Source organism: Bombina bombina, chromosome 5, assembly GCF_027579735.1.
Source record: "Bombina bombina isolate aBomBom1 chromosome 5, aBomBom1.pri, whole genome shotgun sequence".
In the NCBI taxonomy this organism is placed as follows: Eukaryota; Metazoa; Chordata; class Amphibia; order Anura; family Bombinatoridae; genus Bombina; species Bombina bombina.
Genome location: NC_069503.1, coordinates 261993345 through 262012810, shown reverse-complemented (window position 1 = coordinate 262012810; position 19466 = coordinate 261993345). Strand labels below are relative to the sequence as shown.

The 19466-nt window shown below is 40.5% G+C and overlaps 2 protein-coding genes across 6 annotated transcripts in view; one reads left to right on the top strand and one right to left on the bottom strand.

Moving 5' to 3' along the window:
- The window catches only part of NSUN6 (NOP2/Sun RNA methyltransferase 6), a 391580-nt gene extending 375135 nt beyond the window's left edge, over nt 1–16445 (bottom strand). For all 3 annotated transcript variants that reach the window (XM_053713964.1, XM_053713965.1, XM_053713966.1), the window contains exon 1: nt 16354–16445. The gene's annotated coding sequence lies outside the window, so the exon portion shown is untranslated. The remainder of the gene's footprint in view (nt 1–16353) is intronic.
- The window catches only part of ARL5B (ADP ribosylation factor like GTPase 5B), a 128627-nt gene continuing 112855 nt past the window's right edge, over nt 3695–19466 (top strand). For 2 of the 3 annotated variants that reach the window (XM_053713969.1, XM_053713968.1), the window contains exon 1: nt 17425–17656. In XM_053713969.1, coding sequence (XP_053569944.1) covers nt 17611–17656 — 46 coding nt within the window. In that variant the 5' untranslated portion in view covers nt 17425–17610. Of the gene's footprint in view, nt 4095–17424; nt 17657–19466 lie in introns of those variants that run through there. The other variant, XM_053713970.1, reaches the window with a different exon arrangement.

Genomic DNA, 19466 nt, shown 5'->3' with positions numbered 1-19466 from the left:
TGTTAATTATAAAACCCACAGCCATTGTTTTACTACGTATTACCGGAGCTGCGTCTCCATTAACCTGTATATCTATTTTATTATTACAATAAAGCTGTTTTTTTTAAAAAAAAAATCATGTATGCATTAAGAATGACATATACATTATTTGCATCAATTTAAAGGAACACTACACAGTAAACAAATGCTAGCTATTATCAAGTGTCGAAAACAATGATTAGCCTAAGAATGACATGCAGGTGTATTTTTTTTTATTAACCATTTAAAAAGTAAATGTAAATTTTTAGTGTCCATAAAGCTAAGGGTGCCATTGTGCACTGTGCAGTCAAGGACTGTGTGGAGTATAAGTCTACAATTTGCACTTTTAACAGCAATTGGAATGTCTACAATTTCAATAAGTAATTAACGGAAAAAGAAGACAAAAACAAAGAAGTTTTAAAACTTATAAATAAACATTTTTGTGACGGATCCCTGCTACCCTGACTGGGTAGCTCCGCTGAAACGATCTTCCAACACCTGGAAACAGCCGCTATGTAGCGGAGAGAAAGTGATTTCCTGGGGGAAGTCTAACCTGGTGAATATCGGAGCAGAGCATCTGCCACGGTTTCCGCCTGGATATTGGCCAAAGGGATTGCTTCAGGGTACCGGGTGGAATAGTCCACCACGGTGAGAATATATTTCTTTCCGGAGGGACTGGGTCGGGTTAATGGACCTACTATATCCACAGCAACTCTGCTGAAGGGTTTGTCAATAATGGGGAGGGGGTGCAGGGGAGCTTTCTTGTTGTAAGGGTTAACTTGTTCTGACAGGATCTGCTGGCTCCACCCCCAACACCTTTAAGAGCTTCAGCTCACCTGCAGACAAGTGCTTGGTAATTTGTTTAGTACCTGCTAAGCGTACTGAGCTGTATTGAATTTGTCTGACTAATCTTATCATTTTTGGTCATCTTGCCCCAACTTACTTCACATAGCATGCAAGTCTAACTTTGAGGATTTGTGTCCTTCCTTACTAATCTTCCTATCGCAGCTTTAACAACTGTTGCTGCTCTCGCCTCTTTACGGATTCCCAGCCTAATCCCCAGGATACTCAGTCTCTAGATTCCGGACACTCACAGACTACCCAAACGGCTTATGTGCACACATCACTGCCGTATTCATCCCATCTGCTCTGAGAGCTGCCGCGGTCTCCTCCGCTGAAGTTACAGCCACTTCCTGCTTCCACTCAGCTGTACGCTCTGACTGCTGACATCACGCCTGCAGTTTCTCGCTGATCACACAGCACAGAGGCAGACGCGTTACAGCTCTGAAGGGAAGGCGCTGCATCCGGAGCTCTCCAGGCTTAGCTTGCTTCACAGGTTGTCTGTATGGACAGTTATTCACCTACGCTCAGATTATTAATAGAGCTGCTTATTGTGAGCTGTTCTACGACTCATATACTTGTAAGGAAAGAACAGATCTTGTTTATCAGTATAAGAGGATCTAGTACTTTAAAGTAGTTTGTTCTGCAACCACCTTGTAAACACCTTTGAGGAGTGTTGCATTCCACCTAACTATAAATTCACTAAGTTCCACTGAGTCTACCTCCATTCATAGAGACATTCTGGATAAAGTGAGACAAACCAACACTTAGTGAAATTATTCTGAAGTTGCGGTTCAGACCCAAATGTCCTCCTCACACTTGTGGTTGCCGGCTTTCCCTACCTTCTGGCATATTTCACATTTTCTACAATATTCCTAGTGCCCAGCTAGGGGAATGTCATGTCCTATTCGTAGCAGATCGGACCAGAATTTTTCCGGTACAACTAGCTGTCGTTTAGGCACCTGACCCTTCCGTCTCTTGGTGATCCAGTACAGGAGTCCTCCCCACCCACTGGAAGCGCTCCTCACCGGGTCCTTGGGGGTCGGACCCTACTTGGTCTCGCTATGGGGCTAGGGTTGGGATACTCAGGGTGGCTTGGGCGAAGTCGGACGGGGACGCCCAGGGAAGTTTCTCAGGGCAGTAGGTCTGGGGTCAGAGGCAAGGGGGTAGTTGGGATGATTTGTCGGGGATGGGTAGAGGCTGGGAAGGAGGGGTCAGGGAAACTGGTCTTACCGGAGAAATGCCTTGCTGTCGAGTCTGCTGGCGGTTGACAACTGCAGCCACGTCCAGGAGAATATCTCCCAAAAAGGCGGAGACAAGGTGGCCGAGGTCATTGCCTAAAAGAACCTCGGCCGGAAACTTCCTCATAATGCCCACCTGCACAGCACTGGCACCTCAGTTCAAATAGACTTGTGCTATGGGACCCTGGACAACAGCGCCACCAGCCACTCGGATACCGATGGTTTTGCTTGAGCGGCTGGAGTTGGGGCCAGGTGAGGCTGGATCAAGGTGAGAGTAGCACCAGTGTCCCTTAATCCCTGGGCAGCCTGTGCGTTGACAAGAATTTCCTGGAAAAGATGCTGGTGATTGTCCGCGGATGCTGTTCCCACCTCTTGCAGGACCCCAATCTCCTCACTGTCCCATTCGACAGAGGGGTTGGGGTGGTCCTCATAAGTGTAGTGGGCGGCCGCTTGGTATCCTGGGCCTGTAGCTCGAGCCCACTGCAGGGTTGGGGGTGCCTTGGCTTCACGTGTGAAGAGGCTGCGGTTGTCTTGTGCGGGCAGTAGTATTGGAGGTGTCCCACCTATCGGCATTCAAAACACTTGCGGGAAGCAGGGATCGGACAGGGTTGTGGTTGTCGGGTAGGTACTGGGGCCCGGCCTGGAGCCAGGGTGGCACGGGTCTGGTGCCGGTTATCCCCATATTGGTCAGCCAGGACAGCCGCCTGACCAGCAGTCCTTGGTTTCCTATCTTTAATCCAGTCCCGGATCTCGGCCGAGATGCAGGAGTAAAATTGCTCCAGGAGGATGAGCTGCAGTGCCTCCTCCAGTGTGGTTACGTGGCAACCTGTAATCCAGGAGTTCAAGGAGCGGGCTATAAGGTGGGTACACTCAGTATACGGTTGCCAGTCTTGTCTCCAGGAGCCCGGCCAGCCGAAGAGGGGTTAGGCGGGTGTCCATTGTGAGGCGGCCGACTGGGAGTTCCAGGAGCCCGGCCAGCCTATGCCAACTGGGTTTAAACTTTGGCACCAACATGAACTCTATTTTCTTAAGTTATCAATTTAGTTGGCTATCAAAACTGCACCACGAATAGCTATTTTCATTTGCCAAGGAAGGGTCAATCTATTATTGAAGATAAAAATCGGGAGGCAAGCAAATTGCAACAGTAAGTAGTTAGGTTATAAACTATTAAATGCTGTACATGCATACATTTTACAGCTGCCCTAAGGAAACAGAAAACTGATGCTAGTGAAAATAAAAAAGTACAAGTTGTTAGATGCAACAGGTCAACTGTCTTGTGTTTCTATATAAAGCAAGACATTGGTGCAATGTTTTAAGCTAAACTGGAACTTTTCTGAGAGTTGTTCACACTATTCTGGCATAATGCAAGACTTTAAGTTTATCATTCATATGGTAACATTTGCACACGCACACACACATGTATATATATATATATATATATATATATATTTCAACTCAATCATTTACAGACTGCCCGTACTGAAACAACAGGCATTTGCTTACACTTTGACACTGAACGAAGTAGTGTTGAAACTTTACACTACAACCACAGAGACTGACTTTCTTAAGAGCCTATAAATACTTTTGGCACCAAGTTGTAAGCAGTACAACCAGTATTCAGAACTCACACTCTGCAGGGTTCAATAAGTAAAAGGAGGGACTGATATTTTCTCCCGTTATTTGAAATATATATATATGCTTCACGATTAAATCGCAGATGCGGTTTTAAACCGCTATTAATCGCTGCAGTTTTAAAACCGCGAGAGTACGCGATTTTTTGGGGAAAAAAATACTCTGTTCGTCATGAAAACAGAGGCGGAGAGGGAGGATGAGAGGTGAACCAGTGATCGACCGTGGGCGGACCTGAGAATGCAGACGAAACGGCCATTTTGGAAAAGATTGCAGAGTGTGTGTGGAAGCATTCATCTGGGAGTGGTGTGGTGGTTGTCAAGCGATGGTGTGGCGGTGGGACAGCTCAAAGTTGTGAGCAATAAAGTGAGTATTGTACAAAAACTTTAAAGTGCCTTACTGACTTTTTTTTTTTTAACTTCTGTGACGCATAACATTGAGTTTGATTACATTTTACAATATATTTTATTTATATATGTTCATTAAGGGTTACTTGTAGGATGTATTGTGAAGTGAATTGTAAATAATAATATATTCAACATGATGTTACTATGTAACCACAGCACAGGCAGCTAACTTTATTTTAACTATTTTGTGGTTTGTATTTTTATGCTCCAAGAGTGTATTGGACATTGAAAAACACGTACAGTAAGATTATGTAGTGTTAAATAAACGTTTTATTGAAAAATTATGGTGTTATCTCTGGGACGTGCAGTCATAGGAGACACTGCCTCCCCTGCCATATGGGACCAAAGTTTAGTTAAATAAATTTTAATAAAAAAAAAAAAAAAATGTAAAAAATAAATTAAAAAAAAAAAATACAATTTTTTTTCCCACCCATGTAATGCTTTGGAGAGGCATCATACAGGACTGCATCTCTCCATTGCAAAACATGGATACATTTCTTCAATAGCAGCAGCGCCACCCACTGGTGGTAAAACTACCTGAAGCAAAAATAATGACCAATAGGAGTCATCCCTCATGATGCCTCTTAGCGAGGAAGCCAATCAGAGAAGTAAAAACTAATTTTAAACTCTTCTTGGAATTATTAGTTATGCAAGCTGGCCCTGTCTGATGTTCCCTCCCACTACCACAGGCTTCACTAGAAACAAGAGGGGAGAATAAGAACCTGATGAAGAAGTGCACAGTAAGGGGTATTGTTAGGGTTTATAGCTTTCCTCATTCTGTTAAATGATAGTGTTAATATTAATGCTTTTAATATGAACTGTAAGCTTTCTACTTATTAACAATGTTGACTGTTGTGACTGTGAGGAGTGCCGGTAATGATTATAGCTTCCCACATTTTTCTGGCAGTTTATTTAAGCTTTTTATTGTGAATATTTTTGTTTAATGTGATCTGGTAATTTGCTGCTTTTAGTTAACGACATTCACTGCAGAGCATGCTTTATTACTACAGCTCTCAGTAAGTATTGTGTTGTCACTAGCTGGTGCCCTTGTTGTACAAAAAAAGGAAATGCTAGTGCCTTTTTGTATTCAGGAACCTCTTCTGGTCTGTATAATAAACAATGTACTTCCCCTCCTGTAAAACAGTCAGTGCTGAGTACACTCCTATGTCTTGTCACCCAAGATATAAGGTGAGATCTACTGGGTCCAGACAATAACTTCTGAGTTTCTTAGTTATGTGCACTGAAAATTAAAGAGAACAAAACTGTGCTGATTTTGTTTCTATGTATATGGATATGGATTCGATAAACTGATTGATTTAAGTTCAGTGCTGTACTTCACTCTATGTCATCATACAGTTTTTTACTGCAGTTTCCCATGCTGTTGGGTTTTCCTGTTTATAGCACCTCATTTTTTATTGTCTTTCTGTAATATGATAATCTGTCTGTCATTTATTAAAAAGCATAGTTTTTATATTTTTAGTATTAAAAAATTATTTTATATGATATATATATATTATTAGTGGTTTTCATATTAAATCCACAAGTTAAAGTGAGCTGTGATATCTCTCAGGAAATGTATGGGGGCAGGGAGTCTTGCATCTTGCCTGGTATATTGGGGCATTTAGCTGGCATTCATGGGAGTAGGGGAACTGAATGGACAGTTTTAATATGGCATATGATGAGTGGCATAAATGAGGTAAGGGAGTCATGTGGCAGAAAACTGTAATAAGTGGTTGTAAACGGCCCTTAATCTTAATCAAATGTAGTGTATTACTGGCACACAGTAAGTAGGAGCAGGGGGCCACTTCATCTTGTCAAGTACAACTGTCATATAATATTAATAAAACATTTTATTCAACTATTATATATTTAACTCATGTAAGTCACGTGGAAGTGTGTATGTGTGTGTGTGTATCTGAGTGTGTGTGTGTGTGTGTGCTTGTCTGTATATATTTGTGTATTAGCCAGCCTCTTAGTGTGTATTCCTGTGGGTGCTTGTGTGAGCGAGGATGTATGTGGCTCATTGTATGTGCTTTTTGGGTGCCTGTTTGTGTATATGGTATCTGAATGTCCTTGCTTGCTGTGCGTATCTGTGTGTATCTGTTTGTGTGTGTCTGTGTGAGTCTTCTTGTATATCTGATTGTATATTTCTGTACGTGTCTATGTGTATGTCACTGTGTGTGTGTCTGTATTCGTTAGTGCCTCTGTATGTCTGAGTGTATTTCTGTGTGTATGTGAATCTATGTTTGTGAGAGTGTGTGTTCTATGTATGTGTGGGGGGCCCTGTTTATTTGATTTGGAAGGGGCTGTACAAGGATGTCAGTAGTATATTAGGACTGTACATGGATGTCAGCAGTTTTCTGGAAATGTACATGAAGTCAGCAGTATGCTAGGGCTGTACATGGATGTTAGTAATAATAAATATATATTTTTTTAATTAAAATTCTGTTTTTATAGTCTTATTTTTATAATTTCTTAGGTGCTTTGATTCCCTTGTATTTTAACTATTAGATATAGAATTTCATAGTGGGCAGGGTTTTATTACTTGGGCCACTGAATAGTACTTGCCCCCTGGTTCCAAAATTGCCAGTCATCCCCTGCATTTTATATGCATTAGTTGCATTAGGGAGTTTCTGATTTTAACATGTGGTCAGATTTCTGACTGTTTAAGCCACTACAGACAGCCTCTTATCGCATGTTTTTTTATTAGATTTTTCACAACAAGAGACTGCTCATTTATGTGTGTCATATAGATAACATTGTGCTCTCTCTCGTGGATTTGTGCAGGACACAGCACTAACTGGCTAAAATGCAAGTTAATAGATAATAAATAAATAGCCCTGAGATAAGGGGACTGTCTGCAGAGGCTTAAATACAAGATATTAGATACAAGATAAAATTCTAATCGTCATTGTGTAACCTGCTAATTTAATCATAATTTTAAGTTACCTCTATTAGGTTCATATATGTGCTTCTCAGGCGCATTATAGCCACTCCCCTAACTAGCCTCTGAGCTCACCGCACGTCACTGATAGAGAAAAAAAAAAACAGAATTTATGCTTACCTGATAAATTACTTTCTCCAACGGTGTGTCCGGTCCACGGCGTCATCCATAACTTGTGGGAATATTCTCTTCCCCAACAGGAAATGGCAAAGAGCACAGCAAAAGCTGTCCATATAGTCCCTCCTAGGCTCCGCCCACCCCAGTCATTCGACCGACGGACAGGAGAAAAACAGGAGAAAACATAGGGTGCCGTGGTGACTGTAGTTAAAGAAAGAATTTCATCAAAACTAATTAAAAAACCAGGGCGGGCCGTGGACCGGACACACCGTTGGAGAAAGTAATTTATCAGGTAAGCATAAATTCTGTTTTCTCCAACATTGGTGTGTCCGGTCCACGGCGTCATTCATAACTTGTGGGAACCAATACCAAAGCTATAGGACACGGATGAAGGGAGGGAGCCAATCAGGTTACCTAAACGGAAGGCACCACGGCTTGCAAAACCTTTCTCCCAAAAATAGCCTCCGAAGAAGCAAAAGTATCAAATTTGTAGAATTTGGCAAAAGTGTGCAGGGAAGACCAAGTCGCTGCCTTACATATCTGATCAACAGAAGCCTCGTTCTTGAAGGCCCATGTGGAAGCCACAGCCCTAGTAGAGTGAGCTGTGATGCGTTCGGGAGGCTGCCGTCCGGCAGTCTCATAAGCCAATCGGATGATGCTTTTCAGCCAAAAGGAAAGAGAGGTAGCAGTAGCTTTTTGACCTCTCCTCTTGCCAGAATAAACGACAAACAGAGAAGACGTTTGTCTGAAATCTTTTGTTGCTTCTAAATAGAACTTTAAAGCACGAACTACATCTAAATTGTGTAACAAACGTTCCTTCTTTCAAACTGGATTCGGACACAAAGAAGGCACAACTATTTCCTGGTTAATATTCTTGTTGGAAACAACCTTTGGAAGGAAACCAGGTTTAGTACGCAACACAACCTTATCTGAATGGAACACCAGATAGGGCGGATTACACTGCAGAGCAGATAATTCAGAAACTCTTCTAGCAGAAGAAATAGCAACCAAAAACAGAACTTTCCAAGATAACATCTTGATATCTATGGAATGTAGAGGTTAAAACGGAACCCCTTGAAGAACTGAAAGAACTAAATTCAGACTCCAGGGAGGAGTCAAAGGTCTGTAAACAGGCTTGATCCTGACCAAAGCCTGAACAAAAGCTTGAACATCTGGCACAGCTGCCAGTCGTTTGTGTAACAAGACAGATAAAGCAGAAATCTGTCCCTTTAGAGAACTCGCTGATAATCCCTTATCCAAACCTTCTTGAAGAAAAGAAAGGATCCTAGGAATTTTGATATTACTCCATGAGAATCCCTTGGATTCACACCAACAGATATATCTTTTCCATATTTTATGGTAAATTTTTCTAGTTACAGGTTTTCTGGCTTGTACCAGAGTATCTATCACAGAATCCGAAAACCCACGCTTAGATAAAATCAAGCGTTCAATTTCCAAGCCGTCAGCTGGAGGGAAACTAGATTTGGATGTTCGAATGGACCCTGTACTAGAAGATCCTGTCTCAAAGGTAGCTTCCATGGTGGAGCCGATGACATATTCACCAGGTCTGCATACCAAGTCCTGCGTGGCCACGCAGGAGCTATCAAGATCACCGAGGCCCTCTCCTGTTTGATCCTGGCTACCAGCCTGGGAATGAGAGGAAACGGTGGAAACACATAAGCTAGGTTGAAGGCCCAAGTCGCTACTAATGCATCCACTAGAGTCGCCTTGGGATCCCTGGATCTGGACCCGTAGCAATGAACCTTGTTCTGACGAGACGCCAACAGATCCATGTCTGGAATGCCCCATAATTGAGTCAACTGGGCAAATATCTCCGGGTGGAGTTCCCACTCCCCCGGATGGAATGTCTGACGACTCAGATAATCCGCCTCCCAGTTTTCCACTCCTGGGATGTGGATCGCAGATAGGTGGCAGGAGTGATCCTCCGCCCATTTTATGATTTTGGTCACTTCTCTCATCGCCAGGGAACTCCTTGTTCCCCCCTGATGGTTGATGTAAGCAACAGTCGTCATGTTGTCTGATTGGAATCTTATGAATCTGGCCTTTCCTAGTTGAGGCCAAGCCCTGAGAGTATTGAATATCGCTCTCAGTTCCAGAATGTTTATCGGGAGAAGAGACTCTTCCTGAGACCATAGACCCTGAGCTTTCAGGGAGTCCCAGACCGCGCCCCAGCCCACTAGACTGGCGTCGGTCGTGACGATGACCCACTCTGGTCTGCGGAAGCTCATTCCCTGGGACAGGTGATCCTGGGTTAGCCACCAACGGAGTGAGTCTCTGGTCTTCTGATCTACTTAAATCACTGGAGACAAGTCTGTATAGTCCCCATTCCACTGTTTCAGCATGCACAGTTGTAATGGTCTTAGATGAATTCGCGCAAAAGGAACTATGTCCATTGCTGCAACCATCAACCCTACTACTTCCATGCACTGAGCTATGGAAGGTCGTGGAACAGAGTGAAGAACTTGACAAGCGTTTAGAAGTTTTGACTTTCTGACATCTGTCAGGAAAATCTTCATTTCTAAAGAATCTATTATTGTCCCCAAGAAAGGAACTCTTGTCGACGGAGACAGGGAACTCTTTTCTATGTTCACCTTCCACCCGTGAGATCTGAGAAAGGCCAGAACGACGTCTGTGTGAGCCTTTGCCTTTGAAAGAGACGACGCTTGTATCAGAATGTCGTCCAAGTAAGGTGCCACTGCAATGCCCCTTGGTCTTAGAACCGCTAGAAGGGACCCGAGTACCTTTGTGAAAATCCTTGGAGCAGTGGCTAGCCCGAATGGGAGAGCCACAAACTGGTAATGTTTGTCCAGAAAGGCGAACCTTAGGAACTGATGATGATCTTTGTGGATAGGAATATGTAGATACGCATCCTTTAGATCCACGGTAGTCATTAATTGACCCTCCTGGATTGAAGGTAAAATCGTTCGAATAGTTTCCATTTTGAACGATGGCACTCTGAGAAATTTGTTTAGAATTTTTAAATCCAGAATTGGTCTGAAAGTTCCCTCTTTTTGGGAACTACAAACAGATTTGAGTAAAACCCCATTCCTAGTTCCACAGATGGAACTGGGTGTATCACTCCCATTTTTAACAGGTCTTCTACACAATGTAAGAATGCCTGTCTCTTTATTTGGTTGGAGGATAAGTGAGACATGTGGAACCTTCCCCTTGGGGGTAGTTCCTTGAATTCCAGAAGATAACCCTGAGAAACTATTTCTAGTGCCCAGGGATCCTGAACATCTCTTGCCCAAGCCTGATCGAAGAGAGAGAGTCTGCCCCCTACTAGATCCGGTCCCGGATCGGGGGCTACTCCTTCATGCTGTTTTGGTAGCAGCAGCAGGCTTCTTGGCCTGCTTACCCTTGTTCCAGCCTTGCATCGGTTTCCAAGCTGGTTTGGTTTTCGAAGCATTACCCTCTTGTCTAGAGGCTGCAGAGTTGGAGGCCGGTCTGTTCCTGAAATTGCGAAAGGAACGAAAATTAGACTTATTCTTGGCCTTGAAAGGCCTATCTTGTGGGAGGGCGTGGCCCTTACCCCCAGTGATGTCTGAGATAATCTCTTTCAATTCTGGCCCAAAAAGGGTTTTACCCTTGAAAGGGATATTAAGCAACTTTGTCTTGGAAGATACATCCGCTGACAAAGACTTTAGCCAGAGTGCTCTGCGCGCCACAATTGCAAACCCTGAATTTTTCGCCGCTAATCTAGCTAACTGCAAAGCGGCATCTAAAATAAAGGAATTAGCTAACTTAAGTGCGTGAATTCTGTCCATAACCTCCTCATACGGAGTCTCTCTACTGAGCGACTTTTCTAGTTCCTCGAACCAGAACCACGCTGCTGTAGTGACAGGAATAATGCACGAAATAGGTTGTAGGAGGTAACCTTGCTGTACAAAAATCTTTTTAAGCAAACCCTCCAATTTTTTATCCATAGGATCTTTGAAAGCACAATTATCCTCGATAGGAATAGTAGTGCGCTTAGCTAGTGTAGAAACTGCCCCCTCGACCTTAGGGACTGTCTGCCATAAGTCCTTTCTGGGGTCGACCATAGGAAATAATTTCTTAAATATAGGAGGGGGGACAAAAGGTATGCCAGGCTTCTCCCACTCCTTATTCACTATGTCCGCCACCCGCTTGGGTATAGGAAAAGCGTTGGGGTGCACCGGAACCTCTAGGAACTTGTCCATCTTGCACAATTTTTCTGGAATGACCAGGTTGTCACAATCATCCAGAGTAGATAGCACCTCCTTAAGCAGTGCGCGGAGATGCTCTAATTTAAATTTAAATGTCACAACATCAGGTTCTGCCTGTTGAGAAATTCTACCTGAATCAGAAATGTCCCCATCTGACAAAACCTCCCTCATGGCCACTTCAGATTGGTGTGAGGGTATGACAGAGCAATTATCATCAGCGCCCTCCTGCTCTACAGTGTTTAAAACAGAGCAATCGTGCTTTCTCTGAAATGCAGGCATTTTGGATAAAATATTTGCTATGGAGTTATCCATTACTGCCGTCAATTGTTGCATAGTAACAAGCATTGGCGCACTAGAAGTACTAGGGGCCTCCTGCGTGGGCAAAACTGGTGTAGACACAGAAGGAGATGATGTAGAACTATATCTACTCCCTTCATCTGATGAATCATCTTGGGCAACTTTACTATCTGTGGCAGTACTGTCCTTACTTTGTTTGGACGCTATGGCACAATTATCACACAATTTTGAAGGGGGAGACACATTGGCTTCCATACATACAGAACATAGTTTATCTGAAGGCACAGACATGTTAAACAGGCTTAAACTTGTCAATAAAATACAAAAACCGTTTTAAAACAAAACCGTTACTGTCTCTTTAAATTTTAAACAGGGCACACTTTTTTACTGAATATGTGAAAAACTATGAAGGAATTGTTCAATTTTAACCAAATTTTCACCACAGTGTCTTAAAGCATTCAAAGCATTGCACCCCAAATTTCAGACCTTTAACCCTTAAAATGACGAAACCGGAGTCGTTTACAGTTTTAACCCCTCTACAGTCCCAGCTACAGCCTTTGCTGCGACTTTACCAAACCCAGGGGGGTATACGATACCAAATGAAGCCTTCTAGAACCTTTTCAACCACTTCTAGACCCACACACATGCAGCTGCATGTCCTGCTCTCAAAAGTAACTGCGCAGTAATGGCGCGAAAATGAGGCTCTGCCTACTACATAGAAGGCCCTTCCTGACTGGGAAGGTGTCTAAACCAGTGCCTGACGTAAAAAAAACGTTCCCCAAAGTTATAAAGTGTGAATTTCAACTTCAAACTGTATAAAATGCCCAAATAAAGCAATCGATCTAGCCCATAAAAGTGTCTACCAGTTTTATAGCCCATATTAAGCCCTTTATTCTGTTTGAGACTAAGAAAATGGCTTACCGGTCCCCATGAGGGGAAAATGACAGCCTTCCAGCATTATACAGTCTTGTTAGAAATATGGCTAGTCATACCTTAAGCAGAAAAGTCTGCCAACTGTTTCCCCCAACTGAAGTTATCTCATCTCAACAGTCCTATGTGGAAACAGCAAACGATTTTAGTTACTGCTGCTAAAATCATATTCCTCTCACAAACAGAACTCTTCATCTTTTTCTGTTTCAGAGTAAATAGTACATACCAGCACTATTTTAAAATAACAAACTCTTGATAGTAGAATAAAAAACTACAACTAAACACCACATACTCTTCACCATCTCCGTGGAGATGCTGCTTGTTCAGCAGGCAAAGAGAATGACTGGGGTGGGCGGAGCCTAGGAGGGACTATATGGACAGCTTTTGCTGTGCTCTTTGCCATTTCCTGTTGGGGAAGAGAATATTCCCACAAGTTATGGATGACGCCGTGGACCGGACACACCAATGTTGGAGAAATTATATATATATATATATATATATATATATATATATATATATATATATATATATATATATATATATATATATATATATATATATATATATATATATATATATATACATATACACAGGTAGCCCTCAGTTTACGCCGGGGTTAGGTTCCAGAAGCAATGGTTGTAAATCGAAACCATTGTAAATTGAAACCCAGTTTATAATGTAAGTCAATGGGAAGTGAGGGAGATAGGTTCCAGGCCCCTCTCAAAATTGTCATAAGTAACATCTAATACATTATTTTTAAAGCTTTGAAATGAAGACTTTAAATGCTAAACAACATTATAAACCTAATAAAATAATCACACAACACAGAATAAATAATTAAACTAAGTTAAATGAACAAAAACATTTGCTAAACAGCATTAAAAACCTAATAAAATAATCACACAACACAGACTTCACTTGCATTTTTCTGCAAATAGTTCTTTCTATGCATTCCAATCTGGACTGATTTATAGACAGGAAGATCTTGTTCCTTTGAAATCTGCTTGATAAACTGATTAATTTCAGCTTGCTTGGCTTTGCTGCAACACAAGCGGACAGCTCCGCCTACTGGCTATTTTAATAAATGCACTGCTTCTCAATGCTTTTCAATAGCAGTCACATGACTGGAAAAAAAAGGTTGTTATTCTGAAACGGTGTAAATTGAACCGTTGTAAAATGAGGGCCACCTGTGTGTGTATATATATATATATATATATATATATATATATATCTATCTATCTATCTCACATACATATGTATTTTAGTTGAGGCAAAACTAGCATGGTATGTTTGATCTGAATCATGAAAGAAAAGTGTGGGGTTTCATGCCCCTTTAATGATTCAAACATAGGTTAGATGGACCTATCAACAAAAATGTCTGTAGCTCTTTAACCCATATATTATAAAATTCCACTCTGAAACTAAATATACTGCATAACTCAGGATGCCATAAACAGAAGCCAGAAATAATTCGAAGTATATTTAGTAAATATTATATAAACAAAAACTTACAATTCTTGGCTCGTAATTCAGTATATGTTTATTAAAAATTGTAAAATATTGTTCACGCCGATGTTTAAAGCGAATGTAACTTTTGATGCTAAAGTGCCCAGTTTTAAAAATTTGATTAAAAACAGGGGCACTTTAATTCATCAAAATTTACATTTCACTTGTTGTGAAGAAATACTTACCTTTTAAACTTGACAGCAGCTCCAGCTTCCTCCGGTCATCAAAAGTAATTTCTGATGTCAGAAATGGTCATCCTCCAATCATGGCTTCCCCCCCCCGGGGGGAAATCAGTGTCTGATTCAATGCCGTGATTGGAGGAAGCCGGATTCATCATTTTAGACCCAGGCTTTGCGACGGGTGGAGGAAGCTGCTGTCAAGATTAAAAGGTAAGTTTATTTTCACAACAGGAGTGAAATGTAAATTTTGATGAATTAAAGTGCCCCTGTTTTTAATTTAATTTTCAAAAACCGGGCACTTTAGCATCAAAATTTACATTCAAGTTAAAGGGACAAAAAAGTATTTATACAAAATATTCTAATGTGTTAGAGCTTTTTATCTTTGCACTACTGATTGCATATAACTACCTATGTGTTTAAATGAACATTTTAGCTTTAAAATTACATGCTCTTATCACGTAAATCACGTAATTTAAACACATAAGCAACGTTATAATGCTATGTGTTGAAACCCTCGCAAAGAGATTAATCATAGTTAAAGCTCCCATCAGCAGCACTAGATAAACAGGTGAATGGTGGGGCTAGTGCTGCCGATTGGATCACAACTATTGGTTTAGAACTGGAAACACCACCTCATTGGTAGAAAAGCTCTGTGCGGTGGGCGGCTGGAGGCTCTGACTTAAGCAAGCTGCCGCGGCACAGGCGAGTGAGTTTAGCACCTTTTTTAATAAACACTTAAACAACATTATTTACCATCACTTTGATAAAACTGATAGGAATTTCAAAATTGCATGCTCTATCTGAACTACAAAAATATAATCTTAAAGGGATACTAAAACCATCTTTTTTCTTTCATGTTTCAGCTAGAGCATGCAATTTTAAGTAACATTTTAATTTACTCCTGTTATCAATTTTTCTTCATTCTCTTTCTATCTGTATTTAAAAAGCAGGTATGTAAAAGCTTAGGAGCCGACCCATTCTTCATTCAGATCCTGGGCTACGCTTGCTTATTGGTGGCTAAATGTAGCCACCAATAAGACAGTACTATCCAGGGTGCTGAACCTAAAATGGGCCGGCTCCTAAGCTTTACATTACTGCTTTTTAAGTGAAGATAGCAAGAAAATTTGCTAATAGCAGTAAATTAAAAAGTTGCTTAAAATTGCATCCTCTATCTGAATCATGAAAGAAAAATGTTGGGTTTAGTATCCCTTTAATTTAAATGCCCCTAGAATCTTAAAGGACCAGTAAACACAGCAGATTTGCATAGTCAACAAATGCAAGATAACAAGACAATACAATAGCATTTACTCTGAATTTCAAATGAGTAGTAGATTCTTTTCTAACACATTTTAAAGTTATGTATATTTCCACTCCCCTTGTACCATGTGATAGCAATCAGCCAATCACAAATGCATATACGTATAGTCTGAGTTCTTGCACATGCTCAGTAGGAGCTGGTGACTCAAAAAAAAGTGTAAATATAAAAGACTAAGCACATTTTTTTAATGGAAGTAAATTGGAAAGGTGTTTAAAATTACATGCTGTATCTGAATCATGAAAATTTAATAAAACCTGAGTGTCCCTTTAAGTACCTGCAGTTGGTAAAAACAATACACACATATGCTTAGAGTGCTAGTATAACTGTCAAAAAACTATATTTTTTATTATAGTTCAGGTCCATTCACAGTTTCACACCCCTCTTATAATGGATGATACCATACAATGTTGTCGTTTTTGTTTATAGTTTAAACTTTAAGTTATTAGACTGCAACATGGTACCCAGTCACCAGCCACTTAGATCAATTTGTGACGTAATTTGTATCTGTCCATAATTAGTCACAACAAATGAGATAAGTGTGTCCCTTGTCAAAAAAACTGTACATTTCACCAACAAAATAATAGTTTAAAACGCTTTTAAAATATTTACTTATTTAGATATCTTGCAAAGAGTTGATGCGTCACATGCATATTTAAAAACAAAAGAGCTTTCTCAAAACTATTATTGCAGAAATCAGCGCAGTGTATAGCCTTAGATACCTTTCGTTAGCAACAAGACCGTTCCTTTATACAAGCTCAGCAAGTATATGGGACAAAATGATAAGATACATATGGTTACACAGAGCGTAACGCTACGGCAGCTGTATTGGAACATATTTATTTCAAAACTTTCGCGTATCCTTTAACGCACATCTCCACGCCCCATTATGAAACAATTATAATGACGCAAAACGTCAATAAATCTGCTGTAACCATTTTAGAATTTGGCAAGTATCCTATTCCTTTGCCAGTAGTACACAGAGAAGCATAAATGATAACTCCTTCAATGCAATTCAATCGTTATTTATTACAGACCTAACCGATACTGTCTGATATAGAAGAGTTTGGGATTATTTTTATTTCAGTTTAAAAGTCCTGGTTTTGATACAGGGTCTGTGTTACTAAAATTTTTTGAAAAGCATTTTATTTATTTTGTTTTTGATGCGCGTCTTGTTTGTCCCAGTAGTTCACCTTTCGGATGAAAAAAAAAAAGTTCTCTAAGAACATGCTTGACTTGAAAGATTATTTGTTATAATGCTATTTTTAGGAAAGGTATCTCAGTTGTTGGAAGTACATTTGCTCTGTTTAGTGAATATAGATTTCCCGTTTTGAGTGCAAGCCTCATGTAAATTGTATACATATTACAAACTATTATCATTACAAAAATATAATACTGTTAATTATCATATGCAGAAGTTTATAGCCTATTCACGTTATTATTAGTAGTAGTTATTTAGAGCGCTCCAACAGCTTTTCCACTTTGAGTTTAGTAATGAAAAGAATGAAACTGTCAACCTGGACACAATGCTATTTTACTATTATTATTATTACATAATTTTTAGGAAAAGACTTGAGTTTAGCATTATCTAATTTTTATATAATAAGTAATGTAAAACATTATTTCAAGTTTCAAGTCACTTGTTGATACAGATCCGTAACGCATAGCTAGGTTTTCCCAAGCAGCTGCAGCACCATAGGATTCTCTGACAGACAGGCAAGGGCGAAGGGGTTAGTTACGTTGAAGAGTCGTCTCGCGCACTTCTCCCCTGTGTTTCGTCTGCGCGTGAGTTGCGCGCGCATCTCTCCAGCGAGCTGTGCGCATCCAGCTGTTCCAGGCTGTTTAGCAAACAGTGTCTCCGAGTCTCACGGCGACGCTTGATGGAGTTGGACTAGCTGCGCCTTGCCGTGTATCCACGGACCCCACCGACCTATGTGATTGTACCGAGATAGAGCGTTTCCCCCACCCCCTTTGCTAGAATGGGCCTTATTTTTGCTAAGCTTTGGAACTTCTTCTGCAACCAAGGCAAGTACCTATCATTGGAAAATCTCCTTTTAGGACCGTGCACATCTAGTATTTTAACTCCGTATAATAGAGGTAACTAGATTATGCTGCTTTTCCAGTGTTGCAAATTACACATTTATCTCCATCTGCACAGATTATAAAGCAGTGCCCACCATTAGCCTGGATAATCTATCAATAGGCCCGGGCTATGTATTGTGTATTTCCAAGGCACAGACCCATTCTGCCATTCTCTATGTGAAGAGGAGAACCACCGTGATTTAAAGTTATCAAGTAGTTGGTTCAGTAGTATCTAGTTGCAGAAAGAGTAATGCGTGGAATAGTAGCATTCCATGCAACATTGTGTTAGAAAATGTAGTAATAATATAAGACAATAACTGATTGTCATAAGGCTACCTAAAGGATTCATTCAGGCTTCAATTAATTTAGCATTTTAGTTTTAGACGACTCTGTTGTACTTTTAAAATAGTGAAACTAACAACAATTCCTGGTGATTCTGGGAGAAATGAGCCTTTCTCAGAACAGAAAAGCTGCTCCTTTCTGTATAGGGGTTTCAAACCCATGGGTTTATTACCATATAGATTAGACACTGTATTCTGCCTTTTATTATTTTCCTGCTGAGATGTCTTTATTGTGTGTGTGGTGGGGGTGCTTGAATGGCACATTGTTTTAAAAGGCGTTGTATGCATATGAGTTTTACAGTGACTGTACATCTTTTGCTAGAATAGTTCAAGTATTCTGCTATTTTTGCTGTAAAATCAGTTTATCCCTAGGGACACTTTACCAAGGTCTGCTCCTTCCAATATTAACCTCCTCTCATCCACCTCCCTTCGTTTCCATTGGGGGATTAGTAATTTCCACCCATTGTGTGCTTTTACATCTATCACTGTAGATGGCAATCTTTGTTTTGTTCCTTAGGTCCAGGGACATCTATGTCTATTCTCTAATTTCCTTACTGTATCAGGTAGTGTTTTTCTTTTTGCAATCTAACTTGCACTTTTTTTTTTTTTTTTTTTAGAGCTACTTACTAAAAATTCATTGTATCACTTTTGTAGCAGATTCAGCTCTGTTTACTAAAGACGTTTGCACTAAAAACATAATCTAGTCATATCCTTATATTAGCCAGGTAGCATTATATATATATATATATATATACATACATACATACATACATACATACATACATACATACATACATACAACAATTAAAATTATGGGGAGGCGAAAAGTGACTTTAAAATCCTCCACTAAATACAAAATGTAGAGAAAATAACTCGTGTAGACCATTTACAAATCTAGACAAGGCAGAAGACTTGCTTTTCCCACAAAAACACTCTGATTACACTGTTTCCAATGCAGCAAAGGATTCTGGGAAAGATATGCAAATGAGGTTCACAATGACTCACATTTTTTACTTTTAGCCTGCTTATTAAGGCAGACTTCCCTTTACGCCATAGCATCGCCACATTACACAGCTTTTACCTTGCTGTCCTGGGATTGGTCTGAATCACTGTACTAACCCTAGCTAAGCGTAAAAGCTGTGTATTGCGGCAATGCTATGGCGTAAAGGGAAGTCTGCCTTAAAAAGCAGGCTAAAAGTAAAAAAGTGAGTCATTGTGAACCTCATTTGCATATCTTTCTCCATTTTTACCTTGCTGTCCTGGGATTGGTCTGAATCACTGTACTAACCCAAGCTAAGCGTAAAAGCTGTGTAATGCGGCAATGCTATGGCGTAAAGGGAAGTCTGCCTTAAAAAGCAGGCTAAAAGTAAAAAAGTGAGTCATTGTGAACCTCATTTGCATGTCTTTCTCAG